The sequence below is a fragment of the Argiope bruennichi genome, chromosome 2 (assembly GCF_947563725.1).
Source record: "Argiope bruennichi chromosome 2, qqArgBrue1.1, whole genome shotgun sequence".
Lineage (NCBI taxonomy): Eukaryota > Metazoa > Arthropoda > Arachnida > Araneae > Araneidae > Argiope > Argiope bruennichi.
In genome coordinates, this window is record NC_079152.1 from 100,575,769 (window position 1) to 100,599,567 (window position 23,799).

Below are 23,799 nucleotides of genomic sequence, written 5' to 3' on the forward strand. Positions count from 1 at the left end.
AATACTGAAGAACAGCTTTGTTAAATAAAATACTGAGGTATAAATAATTGCGAAAGCATAAAAAGTGTAATAGGAAAATTAAAGATTTGTCTAAGTAAATGTTAAGCAAATATTTATGACTTAACTGTAACCTCTAACTTTTCTAATATTAGCAAAGAAACTAAGCAGAAACAAGTTGTCTGTTGTTTTTACGATGGTGTGACATGTTATAAAATTAGTTTTTCTGTTACATAAATTCTTTTATGCATCTTTAAAAGTAATTACATTTTGTCTCTTTGCATTTAAATTTTCTTATATGCTATCTTCCTGTATCAACTTAAACCATCTATTATAGATCGCTCTCATCTGTTTTATGTTACATAAAAATCTCAATTCTTGTTTACGCAGTGTATCTGCAAATAAATTACATATTTTACTTGACATCAGTTTCGTACTACGATGCACTAAAGCACTTAAAAGTTATGATGCATTTGTATATTTTAGGGAAATGTACCATTTATAGAATTTTTGAAATTGAATTATTCTTAGTGCAATTTTTCTTTCGATTTTTAAATTCTCTGAGCCTTTATATGATATTTTTTTGACTGGCATATTGAAATGGCATCTTCTTCATTGTGTCTTTTAAAAATATTGCTGGTTATAATTTTATATTTTGATTCCTGTCATGAAATTTTAAATAACAGTGGTGGTCATTTATTTTTGTCATATGTGCAAAAGTGATTGAAATTTATTTTTCATTTACTTTGATATCAATGAATACATTAAATACAAATTTTAAAGAAAAATAAATTATAGATTGAAAAAGTTTTTAAATTTCTATCTTAATTGTTTAAATAACTATTTCCTTATAGCTATCACCCTACCCATTTAAAAAATACTTTTACACCTCAAAAATTCTAATTATCTTATGTAGAAGCACATGCACTATTGAGAATCAGAATCTTGTATCTCCAACATTAATCAGTTATAATAGTTCTATGCATCCCTTTATTTTATTCACATATTGTAACAAGTTTTAGCCTACACCAAGATAGAAAAGTTGTTTAGTGATTGCTGTTTTGTTATTCTGAATGCTTTCTACTATTGTTAAGATCTATCATATTTATGTCTGATCCCAATGAAAAAATTCTAGTACTTCAGCTGCTGAAAAATAGTTAATTTGTGTATTAATAAATTGAAAGTTGAGATATTACAACTATTGACATAAAACTTAAATTGCAGATACCACCTTATTTATTACTACAATTTATGTAGACAGTATATATATATATATATTATATGAAACTTAAACTATAAAATAAGTGATGTGATAAGTGAAATCACTATTCAGTAAAAAAATAAGTGATGATGTAATTTTTACAGACATTATAAAGATTCCATTCTTTATTTGTCATGTTCAGCAAATAGGAACTTAAATGTTTATTTTGTAATAATAATTCAAAGTAGAAGAGAGCTATTCTTTATAATGAAAATCTGTTGCATCAGAATGTTTGGGTTGTATATGTTGTAATTATTAATTAGACTTGTTAATACCTCTTTCCTGCCATAAAGTTCTAATTTATTTTTTTAATGCTATAGTTATGGCTTAGGATTGCCTTTTATAACTCATAAAATACCAATCAAATTTTTGTCAATACCAGTACTTTCCACAAACCTTTATTTTAGATCTCTTCTTTAGATCTTATTCTAAAAACATTTTTGCCTTTATACAATTTTAATTCATTTCTAATTAAAGATAAATTAAGTTTAAATTCAAATTAATTTTGACTTAGAAATGCAAGATATTGAGAATTGCATTTACTTGGGAGATTTAAAAATGTTGACAAGAATCTAAAGTACTTTGCTTATTTGATTGTGAGTAGTTCCTGTTTTATATGGCAGTAATAATTTTGTTGTTATGCACTTGATTTTTTAAAAAAATTTGTTCTCAAACCTAAAATATTCAATAGTATTATTAGCTTTATTTTCTCTTATCATACTTTCTTCAGTAAAAATATAAAACTTCAAATTCTACTAAGAGTTATTAAAATTGTAGATTCTTTGTTTTTATTATAATTTACAGTCATGATTATTAAAATTTTGTGTTGTAACTATCATATATAAATATGATAAGATTTCACTTTTTTTGTTTTGAAATTTAGTGTGTAAAATAGTTTCAGGAAAATTTGTTGATTTCTCTATACTATTTCTAATTTTTATGTTAATTACATATAATCTACATGTAAATTAAACTGGGGACAAACTAATTGAAATAAGCTGTAAATAAAATAATTAACGATTATAAATTATTGATATTTTTCATGATATAATAAATTTCATTTGGTTGGTGGTCTTTTTTTAATTGCATAAAATTTTAGTATGTTTTAAAACATTTAATGAAATAATATAAAAAATAATTTGGAAATTTCAATACATAATTGTATAGTTTTTCTTTATGCTATAAAAATTATATATCATGTTTAAATATGTTTGATTGATTAGTAACATTAAACAGCAAGATTCATTGTTACTGCATTTAATTGTTTTAAAACGATTTATGCTTTAATTACTTTTGAACTTTGTCCATCTTTGTGTTAGCTTAAAGAAAATTCTATTTTTTTTTAATTCTTGTGTTTAACATTTTTTAAAATGTAAATCCCTGTAAATATTTTTAAATTATCAAAATTTTTATTATAAAGCATTTTTTTAAAACTTTTTATGTATTTCTAATTATAGGATTAGGAAATGAATAATTGTGTAGATTCTCAAAACAAAGTTGTTCCATCATTATAAAAAATAGGTAATATCCAAAGTATATTTTATCTCTTGAATAAAATAAAAAAGTAATCTTGATTTATTTTCATAATATTACTTAAATGTTCAAAGTTTATAAGGTTAAAAAATTGCTGACTATTTGATGTCTAAAAAAATTAAGGTGAGGTGAAAAAGAGCTAATATGTTTTCAGAGTGTTATTTCAAGTCATGCCACTTTTCTTACTCATTATTTAAATAAAATAGTTTTATGATTTTAAATCCTGTGAGGGAATTTATAATTTCTTATTTAACGCATATAAACATTGAAAATGAAATGATGAAATATGTTCTTTTGAAAATTTTTCACATTCTTAAAAAAATTTATGAAGGAATTAAGTAACTGATTATTGTAATTTCTAAAACATGGTGGTCAGCCACCAAAGGGTACTGTTACAATATAGTGAACTGGAAGATTAATAGCTAGTTATAAATTGGAGATTTATGCAATTACAGTGGCATATGAAATGGTCCCTGAGCAAGTTTTCTTATTTTAAAATACATTCTGCGGATTTGTTTGCGGCAGAAGAATGAATTTACTAATTTTGCTTGTTAATTGAAAGTAAGAAATTTTTATTTCTAAATTAAAAAAAAAAAATTAAATTGTGCATGACATCTAGGCAGACTTTATAGTTTTAATAACAATATTTTATAATAATGATAATATAGTAAATATTTTATTTAACTGTTTATTTCTGCCTAAATGGAATTTACTGAGCAATATTAAATAACAAAAGTTACGTCATTAATCAAAATGAGTGATTGCATTAGTAGACCATTTAATTTGTTTATTTGGATTGCAATATTAACATCACATATTTTATATCTCATAAAGAAATCTTATGGCAGAGGAAGGATAACAATAGTCTACATGGATTTCTGTTTTTGTAAAAATGAATTTGATCTGTTTAAAAATATATTCAACAAATATGTGTAAGAAATAGCTTTTAGGGAAAACTCTTTAAATGCTTTAAAAAATATTTTTTTCATGGAAATCAAAAAATATTTCATTAAATATGAATATTTTATTACATATAATTGTAAAGAAGAATTAATTTCTTTTCTCTTTAATTAAAAATTTATATACAGTAACACTTTGGTTTATTGTTATTTATTTGTTATATCTATTTTTCAGTATTAAAATAAAATTTTTGTTATATAATAACAAGATAGCTTAAATTTTAAAATATAAATTTTCTGCTTTTCATTATCTTAATCAGTCAGATTAACATACAGTACAAATTCTTCCAAACAATTTATTAAAATTTGTTTTAATCATTTGAAATATATTTTTGACATATTAAAGTATTTAGTTTTGTAACAAAACCCCAAAATTACTTTACATATTGAAATACTATCAGCAGTCTATCTAATACAAAATTTATTAAAATTGATAGAAATTTCTGAAACTGATAGTTGTTGGAAAAATATTTCTAAATTGAATAATTTTTCAATATCATTTCACTACACCTTTTATTTTGTAATGTTATAATATTTACAAATGAAGAATAGATATCTTTTTCTAATGAACTTTTCACTTCAAAATAATATATCTGCTAATCAAAAATTATAAGCTAGCATTATCCATGAAGCAAGAAAGTTTTTCAATTCATAGTAGAAAAATCATGGATTAATAATTATTTTAAAAACTGATATTCAAATCGGTTGAATATCAGTTTTTCCAAATCAATATTTTAAAAAAAAAAATCTTGAAAAAATGTTATTAAATAAATATTAAAATTATTTATTTGTTTTTGAGGATATTTTTATACTTTTTTTCATTATATCAGTACACATTTTCTTTCTGAATGGCCTTATATCAGTGGCAGGTAATATATATAGTCAGTCCAACAAAAAATGTCAAATTTGTATGGGGAAAAAAAAAAAGGGAATTCTTGTGCATTAATTACATATCTGTAATGAATACCCCAAAATATTTTTATTGCAACTAGCACTAATGATATGTGGTTAAGCCTAAAATTTTCTAATGACATACATATAGATGGTTTACATATAAAAGTTTGCTAGTGGATAGTATGCAATTTATGCACAAGTACTCAAAAATATAATTAAATGTACTAGTTTCAAGCCAGTATGAATCAGTAATAAAACTAAGCTCTCTTTTGTATAAATAATTACACTTATATTACTTTTTTATTATCAATCTAATATCCTCATTTGTTTTCCTAAGTTCTATTTTGTGTATACTATTACTGCACTTTTATTTCATAGATTAATATATTTAATACACCTATTGTTTTTCAAATTTTATAGGTGATATAATTAGCAGAAATTCATTCCTGAAATGTCTTTTTGTTGTGTTTATCTAATAAGAAGAGGAGCTGTTTCACACACCACTCGAAAATGTAAATATTTGATTTAATACTTAAAAATTATTACTGAAAAAAAATTAATATCTGAAAAATATCTAATATCTAAAAAAATCAATATCTGAATAATATCTTACTGAAAAACTATTAATATCATACTTGTAAGCTTATCTTTCTATGTTTGAGCATTGTATCATAAAACTTAAAATACGTTAACTAAAGTTTGTATATTTCTTTAATTATATTTCTTAACATATTATTTGTGACTATTTCAAGATGCTTAAAAAAAAAAAATAAAATAAACTAGTTGTTATCAGGGACCAACTGTTCATCAACCATATAACTAGTATTAATTTTGTCACTTCAATCAGTTTATGTGAATTATCTCTACAAAAAGAAGCTGTGTTTAAAACCAAAATTCATTAATAAACATAGAGTATTCTGATTAACAATGCTGGCAAATTTATGAGTAAAAGGAAAAAAATTGGTCTAGTTTCTAAAGCGAATAGATCTGTCCAAGTTTTATTTTTGGATCTCTCTCTAAACTTTTGGGCAGTGGAGAAGATGCAGGCAATCATTAATGTAATCATAGAGAATGTACAATGAAGTAACATTTTTTGAAGTATCTTTTAAAAATGGTGACATTATTGGATTGGCAATCATTGTTTATATATCTAAGAGCTTTAAATTTTCATGTAAATCAGAAATTGGTGAAACGAATTAGCAGTTGAGGGTGGGGGATGAATTCTTTGGTTTTCTGATTTATTTTAAATATATAGATAATTATATGATCAAAATTCTAATATCAAATTTTGATAATCAATCATGAATATTTGGTGATCATATTTCCTTTTCACTAAAACTGTTTTAGTAATACTGGGCCTAATGTTTTTGACTGTCAATTTGATTATTGTTTTATTTTGATTACATCTATTGCTATTTAAAAGTGATTGCAATGAAAAATTGATACTCTAGGGTTTCCTTGCAATTTGATAAAGGAAATTTTTTCTTTTATTGTTCTAAATGAAATTATTTTGCAAATGGTTTTTAAGAACCAATATACGTAGAAATTTGACCACAAATTAATTTTTTCTGGAATTAGAAGAAAATTATATTTTGTCTTTTTATTCTTTTCACTTGAATTATCTTCTGTTAAAGATGCTTATTTTATAGTTCTGATGTGAAGATTTGTGATTACATAACTATTATTATTATTTTTCTTTATTATTGTTAAAATAGAACTATAACCTAAATCAGAATGTATAAAGATATAGTTTTTCAAACTCCTAATTTATTCATATTAGTTTTGGTAATGATTACTTTTTGAGAGTTTTAGTTTTCCTAGCATATTGATGTTGTTGCATCTCACTGTTGCTCTTAATTTACATGTTTATTAATTATTTATAAATTCTAATAATATTGTCAAATCTCCAGTATATTTTTATATTAAAGTGTAATTAAGATTTTGGATTAAATAAGTTAATTTTATTTTGAACTTGAGGCTTTTAAAAAAAATCATTATCAATTTTCCTGTAATTCCTACTTATTCTTCCTAATTTTAATATTTTTATATCCAAGTACATCTTAACTAATTACATAAAATATTTATTAGGAGTATAATTGAATTGTTCCATATTTTTTTTAATGTATATTATCTCAGATGTGAGTGGAATCAAATATTCATAGTTTATGTTGATTATTCTAATTTCTATATGTTGTTTAATAATTTCAGGTTTGAACAAATTTCTGAATAATTCCCAGTTAAAAGTAAGACTCCATAATAAACATCTGCAGTATGTTACTCTTTCTCGAGCATTTTGTTCTTCTGGAAGTACATCCGGTGGTGGTAGCGGTGACTCAGGTGTAAAGAATCGAGATGGCAATGGAAAGAAATCTTCGTCTAAAGGTAATGATGGAAATGGTCGCGATGGCCAGCTGCGATGTCCTAAGTGTGGCACTCCTTGCAGCCACGTTGAAACATTTGTCAGTAAGTTAATATATATATATTTGAAAATCCTTATATACTCTTCATTTCAGTATTTACCATCCTCTTAAAAAATTATGCTTGAAGGTTAAGAAAAATTTTATTAAATTTCAAAATTTCATTAAAAATGATATATATAGAAGATATTAAATTTGAACTTTAAAGTATCAAGCAAGCATACTTTTTTGTTTCATATTTATTGCTAGTTAAACTTTAACAATTGTCTGTCGCTGAAAATATTTTTTGCAACCTTAAATGGTAAGGTTGGTCTAGTTTAGTAATAAAATTTAGCTCTCTGTTAAGAGAATAATGAAATTTGTTGCATCACATTGATGATATAAAAATTTGGAAAGTGAAAGGCTATATATACCGGGTGTCCCATAAATTTGTAAATACTTTAAAAATTCATAAAAATTGAAGAACTGGGTATATTTGAATGTGGTTTGCAAAACTATTATTCTCATGAAGAGGAATTTTTTTTTTTTTATACAGAAAAAAAAAAAATAATAATAATAATTCAAAAATTTGTCAATAGAGGGCGCTGCACATAAGCAAATCAGTGGAAATATGCAAATTAAAGTCTTATGAAAGGCAGAGTGAGCGATTGGCACATCATTTCTAAAGGTTTGCATTAAGATGTTGACACTGGTGGATAAAGCACTATTGGTAAAGTTGTTTTATGTCAGCAACGAATCGGCGGCTGAAGCCTTATGGAAGTTTAGGACCCAGAAAAGATTGAAGAAAGGTTCAGGTCCGATCACTCCTGCTGGACTTGTTTCCCTAGTACGCCGTTTCGAAGAAACTGGAAGTTTGTGTCATCGGCCACGCAGTGGTGCACCTCGTTTAACAACAGTCCGTACCCCCAATGTCTCTTTGCAAATGGACACGCTAAGGGAACATTCTATAAGTGCAGTCAGTAGTGCATGAGAAGTGGCACGAATAACTGGTATACCAAAGACTTCGGTGTAACGTATCCTTCATGGTGTATTGCAATTGTATCCATACAAATTGCAATCGCTACATCAGCTCTTACCAAATAATACAGCTAAGAGATTGGAATTCTCAAATTGGGCATTGGCGAAAATTGAAGATGATCTGCGATGGCTGCTGAAAATATTGTGGACAGATGAGGCACATTTTGCTTTGCATGGTGCAGTTAATACCCATAACTGTAGAATATGGGCACATGAGAATCCACATGCTTACTCTGAGAAGCCCCTGCATTCACCATGGGTTACTGTTTGGAGTGGTTTCACTACATCCATTATTGTAGGCCCTTTTTTCTTTGAAAAGCCCTGTAAAAAAGCAGGATGGAAGACATGTTCAAGTTACTTGGAAATGTTACAGAAGGAAGTGGAACATTATTGGAACACAATGTCCTTCACACAGTGACATTCATGCAAGACGGGGCACCTCCTCACATCGACACAGAAGTGAAGGCATTTTTGAAAAGAACTTTTACTGAAGAACGGATAATCAGCCGTCACTTTACACATGAATGGCCCCCACGCTTTCCAGATTTAACACCCCTTGATTTTTGGCTATGGGGTTACCTTAAGTCTCGGGTGTACTGCCATAGGCCAACTTCGTTAGTGCAGCTAAAGGAAGCCATTTGTCGCGAAATCTCATGTATTCATCAGTTGTTCATTACCATCATTCAGTTACCAGTGTTGTCTCCCGCTTTCAAACTGTTATTTGTGGTGATGGCGGACACATAGAACAAGTACTGTAGTACTGGTGTGATATGCATGTAAACAATTGCTTGCATGCAAATAAAAGTATTTTTCCCGTAGAATTGTATGTTTTGCTTGTGTTTAGCACCCTCTATCGACAAATTTGTGAACTATTTCTTTTTTTTTTTGTATGAAAAAAATTCCCCTTCATGAGAATAACAGTTTTGCAAACCGCATTAAAATATACTCATTCCTTCAATTTTTATGAATTTTTAAAGTATTTACAAATTTATGGGACACCCGGTATATATATATTAGTATTAATAATAACCGATTATTCATATTGACCATAACACACACACATATATATATGTTAATATATATATGTTATAATATATATATGTTAATATATATATGTTATAATATATATATGTTATTATATATATGTTATGGTCAATATGAATAATCGGTTATTATCAATACTAATCGGAAATTAATAATAACCTCCCCTTTTGGTCAAAGTGAGAAATATTTCAAATTATTCACTTTAACTGGTTATTATTACTAATTCCCAATAAAATTTGATCAATGTGATTAAAAAGTATATATAGGATAGGTTTTTTTTGTATATGTTTTTTAAACTTGCTATGAATTTTTCTATAATATTTTTTTCTAACTTCTTTTTTTAATTTTTTAATTAATTAGTCTAGTCTTTTTTTTTGTGGGGGGGGGTAAGTCATTGAACAATCCCAATATCTATGTATTGAAGGGGGGAAAAAAGATATTTTGAAGCATTTAAAACACACACATACATGCACAAAAACCTCTGGATGGATTTAATGGTGGATACAGTAGATACTTGTTGCCAACAGATTTTAAAAAAATGCGAAAAACTGGCATTGACCAAACTTTATTGGTTATTATTAATAATAACCGGTTAATGTGATAAATGCTCATGAATTATTCACTTTAATGAGCTCATTTGTTTATTATTAATAATGACCAGTCAGCATTAATAAAAACAGATTATTCACATTGACTGTAACATATGTTCTAACTACAATTCAAAATTATGTTCTTAAAATTTCTTTTATGTAATTTTGCATTTAATCAATCCAAGCTTTTAATTTTAAATATAAATTCTTAATTTAAGAAAAAAGCAAAGATTATTACAGTTTTGTGTTATGACCTATATTTTAAATCAAGAGTACTTTTGAATTATACAATAAAAAAATGGTAATAAAAAATAATGAGTCACAAAATAATATGCTAACTTTTATCATTCAAACTGTTTACTATTTGCTGTGAGCATTTAAATTATATGTGAGTTGAATTTTCTCAGTCCACTTTGGACAATAGAGCTCATGAGACATCTAATTTCTTCAAGCTGGGAGGGGGATCATATCTTTTTAAAAAAAATTTTCTCTTCCAGGTACAACATTTATTATGTTATTGTGAAGTTATGAATTATACAACTTTAATCTACAGATAATTTTTTTAAATTAATAATATACAAAATTATAAACACGAATCATGTATATATAATTATAAATACAAATAATATATAAAAAATTATATACAATATAATATACAAAATTATATATTTTTATTTCCTTTTCAACTTTTATACAATCTATTTCCTAAAATTATATCTAAGATGATATTTTTTGTCCAATCCAAATCTTTCTTTTTCTTAACATTTAAAACATATCAACAATAAATTGTTATTTGATCCAATACTATTTTTATCAGCTGGCATATTATAGAAACAAATAACATTTAAAATTATGTTTAACTGTTTCTGTTATACTATTTCTTTATATTAAAATAAGTATAGTTATGATGTCTGCCTGGTAAATTAATAAAAATTATAAATGTTGATTAGAAGAAATTTTAAGAAACTTTTATTTAATAAATAATTCAGGACACATTTTTAATTCAAGCATTCTTATTGTGTGGTTCATACTATTATCATACACTGAGAAGAAATATCTTAAGATAAATAATATCTAATGATAAATTTAATATTTTTAATATTAAATACTATGAGTTTTATTAATTGTATAAATTAGAAATGCCTGTTAAGTTATAGTGATGGTTAAGTAGCATGTTTTGCCTCTACATGAAATGCTCTTATTTAAGAATCAAGTAAAAATTAATTTGTATAAAAATTTTGAAAAACTTCTAAATATTAAAACAGGTTTGATTAATTTTCAAGATAAGTTGTGTTATTTTAAATTTTGTTATGAAAATAGAAAAAAAAAAAAAAAAAAAAAAAAGAAACATTAAAATTTGTAAATTTATGCAAGCAGAAAATTGTTTCATTTATTCCTTTTACTATTTTTAGCTTCAAGTAGATTTGTGAAGTGTGACACCTGTCAGCATTTTTTTATTATTCTCTCTGATACTGATTCTAAAAGATCAGTAAAGGAAGGCCGGCATCAAATATCCAATGATAGGACTACTGTTCAGAGACACCCTCCACCACCTCCAAAAAAGGTTAATTACTGATAATTTGTCCAGAATGTTATTTTAATTGGTTTCTTGTAGTTTGAAGTTTTATATCTAAAGTTTTCATTTTTAATAATTTTAAAATGTGACTTATTGCTATTTAAAAAATAAATAATTTTATAAAATAAAATTCTTGTTTTATTTTATAAAATAAATATTTTAATTCTTTTTTTAGCCATAAAATATAATCAAGCTTTCAATTACATGTATATATTTTCTAGAAGAACTAGTGTAAAACATTAAATCTATTTTTCATCAAATTCAGGTTGTTTTTTTCCCCTTCCTTTTCATTTCTATCATAATTAACTGTATTACTAAAAAGTATATAATTTTCCAGTTCATAGAGAAAATGTAGAGTATGAATATTATGGGTTTCTTGGATTTTTAATATAGTGTGTGATAGATTAAGGATGGAATATGCAGATTTAACATTGCAATTTTCAGTTTTTTTTTTTTTTTAATCTACCTTTGACTCATGTTTCTAATTTTAAATGCATAGTACTGATTGAGAAATAATTAGTTAGGTTTTATAAGCATAATTTTTCACTCTTTGCTTAAATATTTATTATGTAGCCAACTTTAAGTCAACAATTTTTATCATGTGAAATATGCAAAATGTGTACTGAATCAATGAGGTATTAAGTATTCATTTTCAATAATTGTTATTGAAAACATTGGTGTGCTATGACCTTTAATCTTAATTTATTTCTCCTCTTTGTTTTGCTCTCCGTTTTTGCTTTGAATTTTAAACTTTTCCTTGAATTAAGAGTACAGTAAAATTAATTGAATACTGAAACAAATTTCTTACTTCAAACATTCAAATATAAAATATGTTAAAATCATTTTCAGTTTTATAATTTTCCTTTTTGAAAACTACATAGTAGCTTAGAGTTAAGTGAATTAAATAAATATCATTAAAGAGAAATCAAGATTTTAAATCATATACTCACTTTATGGGGAATATATGGTGGAGGTTCTTTTATGGAGAATAATTTTTGTAATGCTTAAACCTGAACCTCTTGTAATTAGTGAAAAGTATAAAGCTATGATTGCTGTAGAATCATATTTAAAATGCATATATCGAGTATAAAAGTTCAAAAAATTATCTTCTTTTACAATATAAACTTTAATAATAGATACTTACGTGTGATCCCTTTAAGATCAAAAACTGGTTTATAAAAAAATTATACACTGCATTAGTTTAGATAATTAATACATGAAAATTGCTACGATTGGAAAAAACATTTTGAATTTTCTGTAAATTAATTGAGAGAAAAGGCTTTGCTTGTTCTATTTTTTAAATCTTTATTTAGAAATATTTTATGATGAAATATATATTTAATTTGAATGCTTTCTACAAAAAAGATTCTTTATTTTAACCTTTCATTTTTCATATTTATATTATGCTATTGTATTATAAAAATTTTGACATCGTGTAAACAAAATATAAATTCATAGCTTGAAAAATTTCTTGGTAGTTAGTGCAATACGAAGATATGTGATTGCCTAGTATATTTTTTTACTAAGTGTCCACATTATTTTTATATGCTTCTATTACTTAAACTTTAACAACTTCTCCTACCCTCCTAGATATATGAATATCTGGATAAGCATGTTGTTGGTCAAGATTATGCTAAAAAAGTTCTTTCTGTTGCTGTCTATAATCATTACAAAAGAATTTTTAATAATATGCCTCACTCAAGTTCAGTAACAAGACAAGAAACTTCAATGGCAGATAATACTCAAGGCTTTACACCCCGAGGTATTTTATTTCACTTATATAATTTCTTTAAAAAATGTAATTAAAATGTCTTTTTCAAAAAATGCTTCTTTGAAATAATAAAATTTATAGCATGTATACAAGATAATATAGAAATAGTGTCTTCATATCAGAAATGTTATTAGAAATCCTATGTGCATATTTGAAGAATTATTCTTTTCTGTTTCAAACATTGTTCAGTCTTTTTACACATTTATTAAATAATTTAGTTCTTTTGAGTATTTCTCCAGTTCTGAAATACCAACATGTTTATCATCTTTAGAAGACAATAAAGAATTTCAGAAATGTATATTATTTTTGTGCAGAATGTTATGCAAATAGAAATAAGTTGGATAAAATTAACTGACCGCTTGGTTAACATTTGAACAAGTTTTTATAAATGGTAAGGTTTATATTCCAAACATTTGCTTTAACAACCATACTCATTAATATTTTATATTGAGTATTGTTTTTTACTAAATACCATAAAATAAACTTTTGCCTTTTTCAGAAGGAAAAAAATTAGACTATACTTTTAAAAAGAAATGATATATCATGTAAAGATAATGACAAGAAATTCAATTTAAAATTGTTATTTTGCATATTTTGGTATAATATTTTATACAAATTTTATTTTCAGTAACATGAAAGAAGGTGCTATGAGATTCTTAGGAGATCCATTATAAAACTTTATAAATAATCATTGAGTAGTGACCTTTAGTTTAACAAGATTCATGATTAAACAGAGCATACTTGTCTTAATGTTTTATATAAAGTATCTATCACAGATGTCTTAATAAGAATTTTAAAAAAAGTATCAAAAACAGAATTATTTCAAAAGTAGACTAAAATAGATTGGCTGAATTGAATAACTAATAGAAATAATTGATTAAAAATTATAAAAGGAATTTGTGTTATAAATTTATTTTTCAACTGTGATAATCTTGCTTATTATTTTAATACTCTAAAATAAAAGTGGATGCTTTTTACTTCTTATTAAAATGAAACCCCAATTCATATTCTCTCAATAAATAAACAAATGAAGTATTGACGATGGATTTCTACTTTTCAAAAATAAACTTTTAAAGTGAAACCATATTAATAGAGTTGTTTTAATATAAATGTAATTTTTTCCTTCGGTCACTTTATATTTGTTTCAAGCTTTGTTATTATTGATTTTGTCATATTTGAAATTTTTAGATTTGCTACACTTATCTGGAATTTCTCATAGTAATGCTCTTGGAGTAAGTTTTCAGCAACAGCAAGTAAACCAAGAAAGTGATGCAAAATCTGCACGTGGCTCTGATATATTGGATAATGTGAGTCATGATTTAAGATTAGAAAAAAGTAACATTCTTTTATTAGGACCTACTGGATCAGGTGAGTCAATGAACTTTATAATATAATGCATAATGCTTTTTAAGTATATTTAGTCATATATTTTTAAAATATTCTATAACATAAATAAAATTTTATTCCATGATGATGTATTAATTCCAGTCTGCTTTAAATAATATGGCATTCATCTGCATAATCATCAAAAATTCACATCATTTATCAGAATGCACTGTAAAAGAAGCTTTAAAAGTGTTATAGTAGTTGTTATTGTTATAATTGATGTATTATGTATAAATATGCTTCAGTCATCTTCCAAGGTGATCATTATTCTTTAATATGTGAACTAACATGTGCTTTTAATATTACTGTATCACTACAGCGTACATAATTACCTAAGAAATTTTTCTAATAATATTTATTTTTATAATTTTGTTCTTTCTTTAATTTGTTTTATTTATTTTTGGCCCTTTATATCACTATGAATCATTTATCAGAATTGGAATGTATTTATTAAGAAAAAGTATTATACTTGTAAAATTCATAAAATAATTCTAAGCAATATTTATAATAATAATAATGAAATATAAATATTTCTTGTTTTATAAATGTTAAATATGATAATATAAATGTATTAAGTCATATTTACTGAATTACATTATTGTATTTATATATAATATATACAATGTTCCTTGTATCCATTCCACTTCATAACAATTGTATTCAGTAGTTTTGTTGTTTTATCAACCACTTACTACTTAAAAAATGCTTAATAAAGAGAAAATAAAAGTACATTTTTAATACTGTTCTTAATTGCATTAAATATCAATACAAAGACTTATTCAATTCAAAGCAGCCTGAATTTGAAATGAAAATAGATTAATAAATCAGTTTAGATATAAAGTGTTGATAAAATACACCATTCAAATAAAACCAATCAAAGTTACATAACATAGATTAGACTGCCACCATTCAATGAAAAATTTAAAAATTATCTTAGCCTTTGCAGATTTTAGATTATCATTCCAAATCATTAAAAAAAAATGAGAAATTGTAAATTCTAAAATAAATTTATCAGATATCATTTAATTTTAACTGATATGTATAGACTTAAAAGTTATGTTCTGTGTAAAATGCATTTCCATTAAATTTAATGACTTTTACTTTATTTTTAAGTATTATAATATACTTAATATAAATAGAGTACATAAATAAATTTTATTTGAAATGCATTTATTTTAAAATTTGAAAAAACTGAAATTCACTTTAAATGTGATTTTAAAAAAATCACATTTTTTAAAATTTTAAATAGCACCAACATTTTACACTAAAAGTGATTAATAATTTACTGGTATAAATGTTTTTCTTTTATAATAATAGTTTTAATTTTGATATACCTATTTCATGTTTTCTAAACTTTTTCATTGCTTAATTTTTTCTCTTCTCCATTTTAGGAAAAACCTTACTTGCTCAAACTATTGCACGCTGTTTGGATGTACCTTTTGCCATTTGTGATTGTACAACTTTAACTCAAGCAGGTTATGTTGGCGAGGATATTGAATCTGTGATTGCTAAATTACTTCAAGATGCAAACTATAATATTGAAAAAGCCCAACAAGGTTTGTTTCATTTTCTTTATTTAAACTAGCTATTGCATAATATTTGATTCATGAGTAATATGAAATTGCAAACATGATTTATAAGAATTAAATTAAAAAATTCAATTATGCTTAGAGTAAAATTATAAAAATAGCTAAACTCTTCAAAATAATTTTTTCAGATTGTAATACACAGAAATCTATATCATTTTCAGGTATAGTTTTCTTGGATGAAGTTGATAAGATTGGTGCAGTTCCAGGTATTCACCAGTTACGTGATGTTGGTGGTGAAGGTGTGCAGCAAGTATGTATTAAGAGTTCTGGTAAAGTTTTTGTAATTTTAAAAATATAATTAATATCTTGGCTTGTTTGTAATTGTCATTTATCTTTTAGGTTTAACATGAGGAACCTTATCCTTTTGATATGTACTAATTGAATCTTCTATACTTTTATTACAAATTAGTTTTGTTGTATGGAACTTTATATCTTTTGCATTGATTTCAAGATTTCATATTGACTAAACAAGCATTTTATATAAATATTTTTTGAAATAAAAAAGACTACATTCTTATGTATATGCTAATCATTGTTTAAAAGTATTAGTTTGTTTTAAAAAATATATTAAATAAATTTTTATAAGCATTAAATAATAATTATCTTCTTATTTAAATAATTTTTTATATCCTATATTATTAACTATTAATGAATGTTTTGCAATTCTCCATTTGTTGAATGATTGCCATTTATTAAGGATTCTCAAATCATTATTTTGCAAATTTAAAAAAAATAAAAAAAATGTGTGTATTTTAGGGAATGTTAAAGATGCTTGAAGGAGCCTTGGTTAATGTCCCTGAAAGAAATTCTAGAAAACTAAGAGGCGAAACTGTTGTTGTAGACACTACAAATATCCTTTTTGTTGCATCTGGAGCCTTCAATGGTCTTGATCGGATAGTTAGTAGACGAAAGAATGAAAAGGTAAAGTACTTTTAATTGTTAATTCAACTGGGCAATTATTTTTTAAAGTTGAAAAGTATTGTTAAAAGTATATTTCCTGAATATCTGTCGAGTTAAAAATCATCTTATATTGAAAGGATACTTTCAGTTTATTTGATAATGAATTTGTTTGCATTTATTTATAAAACTATTTGATAGTAATTTCAAAAACTGATGAAATAAACCTTGCTAAGCTATTAGCTTGGGGATCGCAATGTTATAAAAACTATTAATAGTGTGCAATTGGTCAAAATCAATGAATAATTTTTAACTACAAGAAATTGATGCTACATTGGTATTGGTTTACAGCAATGATCACCTTTATAACTGTCATTGCAAGATTTCTTTCCAATTATCACTCTTCTTACTTCAATAACATTTTCATTTAGATTGCAATATGAAATTGCAAGCTTTCAATATTTTTTTCATTTGGTATACATTCTAGAACTGTCATTTTAATGAGAAAATGTTACTCTTTTCAGCTTTAAATTCAAGATTTTTGTTTAACCAAATTCTTCACAATCTTCTATGATATGTACAACGCTTGGAATTCTGCTGTCTAGATAACTAATTAATCTGCAATAAATTAAATTTAGAAATTTTATAATGCTCTGAAATGTATTATAAATCATGTGTATGCACTAGTAGTAGTTCATTTTTATCATTCATATGTTATAATGCTCTTTCCTTGCAATTTTCTTTTAAAAATAGTACCTTGGTTTTGGTGCACCAGTTTCTGAATCTCCTGGTAGAAGAGCAGCATCTGCAGCTGACATTGCCAATTTCACTACAATAAGTTCAGCAGCTGAAGACAATGCTGAGAAAGATGCTTTATTACGTTATGTGGAATCTCGAGACCTTATTGAATTTGGTATGATTCCAGAATTTGTTGGTCGTTTCCCGGTAGTTGTACCTCTTCACAGTTTGGATGAAAAAATGCTTGTACAAATCTTAACAGAGCCTAAGAATGCTTTAGTTCCACAATTCAAGATGCTGTTTACAATGGACAAAGTATGCATTTTTTTAAACATAAATAAACTTAATATTTTAAAGCATATAAATTAATAACTAATAGTTTAAAAATATATTTTGAAATATAAATAACTTATATAAACATTTCATTTTTTGTAAATATTACGGGGCATGATATGAAACTTAAAAAGTGAAATTCTACTTGCTTGAAAAGAAATTTCATCATTTTTTTCTTTCTATTTGCTATATTATAGTTATTATTCTAAAACTGATTCCAAAGGATTATAACTTCTTAGCTTTATATTTTTGACTTAGCTGTTTTGATTACTACTCACTTAGTATATTCAGTTTAAAATATGATATGGATATTGATGGGACCTTTGACGTACTAAATTTCATAGCCTCCTCTTTAAAATGTAATAAAAACAGGAATTTTAAAATTCAGCAAGTTGGTATGATTTTGCATTCAAAAATTATTCTGAGATTTACTTATAATTATTCAGCATTGGTTTGCTAAATTAATGAAATAGTGCAAAACTAGTTTTTTAATATGTTATTTCATCCTCATTGATAAAAATTCAGCATTTCTAGAGAATGCAATAATTTAATGTAAAAAAAATGATCAGACTTTTGATTTATATGATGCTGTTAGTACTTTTTACATAATGTTGCTTCAGCATTGTACATCACATATTAAATAAATATATTTTATGAGACATAGAAGATCAAAATTCCTTTCAGCTGAAGCTAAAGGAAAGAATGTTTTATTCACCAATAATCTGCAATATAGTTTCATATTTTTTACAGGATTAATCTATATGCTCCTAATAATTTTTGAGGGTGCTGTATATTTACTAATTTTATTCAATTCCATGCATGTTTAAGTATATTAAGAATATAAGTATGTTTAAGTATATTAAAAATACAATTTCAATCTTACTACTTAGTAGAAAGACTGAATATTTTACCTAATGGTGATTATTTGAAATTTTAATTAGATGCCTTAATAGTTAAAAAAGGTACTCATTATTTATAAAAATAATAAATTCTATAGTTAAATTATTTTAATTTTTAGTTAATAGTGTGCTAAATGTTAATGGAATTAGAAATTATTGTTATATGTATATCATAATATTCTTTTCAATAAAGATCTTATTGGTAAAAAAAGGGGGGGGGGTGAATTGTAACATTTTATTTTTGTCGTAATAAATTCTCTTTTTGTAATAAATGTACATGCCTTCTAGGATGTAATAAATGTAACTTTAAATGTCTTAAACTTTTGCTGTAGCAATCTTTAGTTTCAATTCCAGCATCATTCCCATAAGTAGGAAGCCCTCTTTCTGAACTGTTAAAACACCACAAACTTGCTTTTTAGTCCTCTTTTTGCTTTATATTATTATTAAGTAAAGTTGCACCACATTTCTTCCCAATTATTACTGCCCAAACTTGTTGAAATAATATCGAACATCATATTCATATTTTCTGTTAATAAAGTAATCAATAAATTGAATTATGGCTATTTTTAAATGACTGCTTTCTTTATTTTTAAATGACATTCATTCAAGTACAAAAGTACATTTCTTTTGTAGTACAAAAATCAGTTACCTAACATTATATATAATATTAAGACTAAATAATTAAATTCTATGATATGATGAATATTATTCTTCGATTTTTAAATAGGTTGAACTGGCTTTCACTGATGATGCTTTGAAAACAATTGCTCACTCAGCTATGGAGAGAAAAACTGGAGCTCGTGGTCTAAGAGCAATTATGGTAATTATTGTTAAGAAATTTTAGTTATAACTTTTAGTAACAAAATAATATTAATAAAAGTAATTTAGTTTTTTTTAATTGATACATTTTTATTAATTCACAGATGTACATTTTGATATCATTAGAATATTTTTTTTCTTCCAAAATTAACTTGCTTATTGTTTTTATATCCTTATGTAAAACAATTTGCCTATTCCATAGATGAATAAAAAAACCTATTGGCATTCCTCAAAATAGAAAAGATTATTTATTTTTTAAATGCAAATAAATATACATTTGCTGTTAAAAAAATAATAGCCTTGGTATCTGAACTCAACAATAGTTTTCTGAGCTCTAATTTTCTTATTTACTGACCTTATATCTATTTTGATTTCCTTAAATATGTAATTTAATCAGGGTTTAGTAACTAATTTCTGAACTGTTAGAACCTCTGCTTGGAACAAATGGACTAAAGAATAATATGTTGTTAGAGTTCATAAGTGTTATACTCAAAAAATTGTGAAATCTAATTATTATTTATTTATTTACATTTCCACTGTTGAATTAGTTATATTTAGTAAAAATAATCTTGAGAGATTAAACAAACAAACAAAAAAGTCATTATTTTAGGATTAAAACTGACCAAGATAGGAATCATATGCAAATTTATTTCAAGAAATAATTAATTATCAGCTTTTGAATAAGTCAAATATTTGGATGAAATTGAAAATGCTAATGTAATTTTTTTATTGGCTTGTTCAACAGGAAATTGTAAAACTTATCATCAGTTTCATGTAAATAATATAATGAAAGGAACTAAATCATTTCATTTCAGAATAAAATATTAAAAAAAAAACGATCATAATTAATGATTTTACAAACTGAGATTTTTTTGCAAATATAATAATTAAATAATTTGTCTTAATAATTTATGTTATAATTTGGCAGAAATACAGAAATGCATTCACAAAACATTTTGTGGCACATTATGCAACATTGTTAAAATTACAAATTTACATAGAAGTTAGAAATACAGTTAATAAAATTTTCTTTATTCATGGTTAGACTTTCTTTTTTAAGTAACTTTCGAAAATATAAACATAAATTTGGCGATTGCAGATAAATATTCAGAATTAATTCTGCTTCCATTAATGTTATTTACGTATGTATTAGAAAAATATATAGCTGAAAGAGTCAGCCTCAATATACTGAAATCACATTCTATATTAACTATATATATATAAAAAAAAGATTGCTCCAAATAGTGAAACAAAATAGTTTGCATTTAGTAATACATGAAAGCATTATGAAAGAGTGATCCAAGTTAAATATTCTTCAGTGTTGCACTAAACAATGGCAGACAGTTGCACCACTAGGTGTCTATTTAGTTATAAATTTTGAAGACCCCTAGAATTAAAAATGATAAAATTGCAACTTGTGAAGATTTTCACCACAAAAAAAGTTTGTTGGCTTCTATATATCTGAAATATTTTTGATAGAATTTTCTGTGTTTGAATTTAATTTCTGAAATAAGAAAAATACGGTTTATGCAATGTGCTTTTTTTTTCATATTTAAGTTCTTAGTAATAATGTTACTTATATTTTGACTATACTGCGATTGTGTATGAATTTTGTAAAGTTGTAATTTTTAATTTGTTTTTCAATAAAACAAATGGATGAAAACAATATTAAAATACAAAAGATTACTACAGTTTTTTTAAATGTAATTTTTTGGTTGACCTTCACGTTAAACAAACTAGAGATTGAAATTAAACATTTATTTTCAGTTTTTTGAAATTCCACTGAAAAATGTATTTGCATGTAATTTAAATTCTTTTATTTTAGGAAAATATTCTATTGGAAGCAATGTTTGAAATTCCTGGATCTGACATAGCAACTGTACAAATTACTAGTGAAGTTGTCAAAGGAGATCGACCACCTTTTTATATTCGAAAAGTAAAATTAGAAGACAAAGAATACTGTGAAAATGATAATAGAGATAATCAAGAAAGAGCTGTAAATACATAAAAGAGAAATAATATATTAAAGATGAAATTTTATGATATGCAAGGAACATTATCACTAGTTATCTCTACAAATTTAGTTAAATAAACAATATTTTCTTTTATTGCTTTTTTAAAAATTATTATTATTATTCTCAAGTATCCTTCCTGTACTGTTTTCAGTAATATTTGTATTTACAAACATAACACATTACAGCAGTTTTGGACTCAAATTTTATCATTATTAAAATCAATTTTCTTTTATCTAATAATTCTACCATACTTTTAATATCTCAAAAACCTTGAGTATAAATTTATTCATTTTATTATTCAATTATTTTACTTCTTGGTTTTTAGAAAATAGAATAATAATAGAAAAAGATTAATGCATTGTTATGAATCTTGCATTCATATCACCTTCTTTACTAATTGACATTGAATCTTTACTATGTTTGCTGTTTTTAATAATCTTCATAAATAAATTGTACAATTCATGTGGTTTAATATTTTTGAGACATTATTAATTTCAGAAATTTTAAATGCTATGTAAACATATGAAAAATATTGCGATGCATAGCAACAACTTTGATATTAAATTTTACAATAATGAAATTTTGGTTTTTCACAAGATTACTATAAAACTGGGCACTTAAAATAAAGGTTCCTGAAAAATTAACAGGGGTGTTTGTGGGACCCCAAAAAATCCCCTGAAACTTTTACGGACTTACTACCGACATTTTGGAGTTTCGAGAAGGGGGGGGGGAATGAAAAATTACGATTATGAAGTATTGAATGACCTAATTATAAAAGTTCAATGAATTACTTTTTTTGCAAAATTAAGACCTTTGAACCCAGGTCACGTGATCGCACATCTGGTCGAACGAAGTCTCTCCCTTTTTTTTTCTGCCGCGCCTACTTGCCGAAAAGAATCCAGAAAGGAATGTCCGAGAACCGGGGGAATGAGTCATAACTCGCAATAAGGAAGGAACAAAAAAGAAGTTTTTTCCCCCTTTTCACGCATTATCACTGCCTTTGGAGAAAGAAAGGAAAAGTTTTCACCACACACACTGACCTTGCGTTTTCTGCTTTCAAAGCAAACAAAATTACCCAGATCAAAATAAATAATTCATTATTATTCCTACTTCCTTTTGAACGACGATCCCCGGAATTTCCGGGTATCGAAGTTCAAAATCCCCGGAATTCCGGGGTTTCCCCGGAGCACAAACACCCCTGAATTAAGATCTTTGTATACATTTTATTGATATATCTGAGATGTGAAAATTATTGTTTGAAATCCTTACAGTTTAAAAATGAGATAAATATATGAGCTATACAAAATATCTCCTTAAAGAATTCTAGCTAATACAATATTTTTAGATAGTCTGGATCGAGAGTTATGTTTTATTACTGGAACTCGTAAATCAACATTAGTAGCATGAAATTAATTACTAATAATTGATTTTATAAACTTTGGCTCTTATATTTTATAAACTACTGAGTATTGACTGCTTTGATTTAAAGCAGAAAAGATTGTGAATATTTACTGTACACAAGCATTCAGAATATTAAATGGAATAAATTCCTTTGCTTCTTCTTCTTTTTTTTTTTTAAATCTTATTTTATATTAATCATGTGGCTTAAAACTAAAAATTATTGTAGGGTAACTTGGCAGTTATATCTATCACAAAAAATGAATAGAATGGATTTCATTTTAATGTATATAATTTTGAGAATATGCAACTTTTTGCATACTTGTATAAAATTGAAGTGCATTTTAATTGTACAAAGAGATACTAATTCTCAATGTAGTTTATCATTTTCCATATATGAAATCTGTAAACTGTTCTGTGAAAATATAAATAACACTGTTGTTTATTACATGCTAATTTTCTAAAGCATGTTTACACACCAACTATTAATCCAGAAACAAATAATTTAAAAAAGTTTGAATTATTTTATTTAGTTGATGATAAACTGACATTTTTTTCACTCAATGAAACATAAACATTATGTTTAGTTCGTAAATGTAATATTAAAATTCATTTCCTTATTTATCTTTTATGCAAAATAAGCATAAAACATAGAATGTTTGAAAA

General features: G+C 25.2%; 1 protein-coding gene across 2 annotated transcripts; it reads left to right on the forward strand.

Moving 5' to 3' along the window:
• Positions 1-153: 153 nt before the first annotated feature.
• On the forward strand, positions 154-21,828 carry LOC129961618 (ATP-dependent Clp protease ATP-binding subunit clpX-like, mitochondrial). 2 transcript variants are annotated; one of them, XM_056075124.1, is made up of 13 exons: positions 154-256; positions 2,716-2,779; positions 5,065-5,156; positions 6,853-7,107; positions 11,125-11,276; positions 12,879-13,050; positions 14,248-14,427; positions 15,837-16,001; positions 16,196-16,284; positions 16,791-16,955; positions 17,685-17,984; positions 19,629-19,721; positions 21,546-21,828. In XM_056075124.1, the coding sequence occupies exons 3-13, from the start codon at positions 5,096-5,098 to the stop codon at positions 21,726-21,728; spliced, it is 1,815 nt and encodes a 604-aa protein (XP_055931099.1). In that variant the 5' UTR covers positions 154-256; positions 2,716-2,779; positions 5,065-5,095; the 3' UTR covers positions 21,729-21,828. The 2 variants fall into 2 exon arrangements, with proteins under 2 accessions (XP_055931099.1, XP_055931100.1); XM_056075125.1 differs by lacking the exon at positions 2,716-2,779 and having other exon boundaries at positions 160-256.
• Positions 21,829-23,799: the final 1,971 nt, after the last annotated feature.

Excerpts from the sequence above, each read along its gene's own strand:
- LOC129961618 (XM_056075124.1), top strand. The coding sequence starts at position 5,096 with ATGTCTTTTTGTTGTGTTTATCTAATAAGAAGAGGAGCTGTTTCACAC. Across the intron at positions 5,157-6,852 it reads TTCACACACCACTCGAAAAT|GTTTGAACAAATTTCTGAAT; the intron begins GTAAATATTTGA and ends TAATAATTTCAG. Across the intron at positions 19,722-21,545 it reads GTGGTCTAAGAGCAATTATG|GAAAATATTCTATTGGAAGC; the intron begins GTAATTATTGTT and ends CTTTTATTTTAG.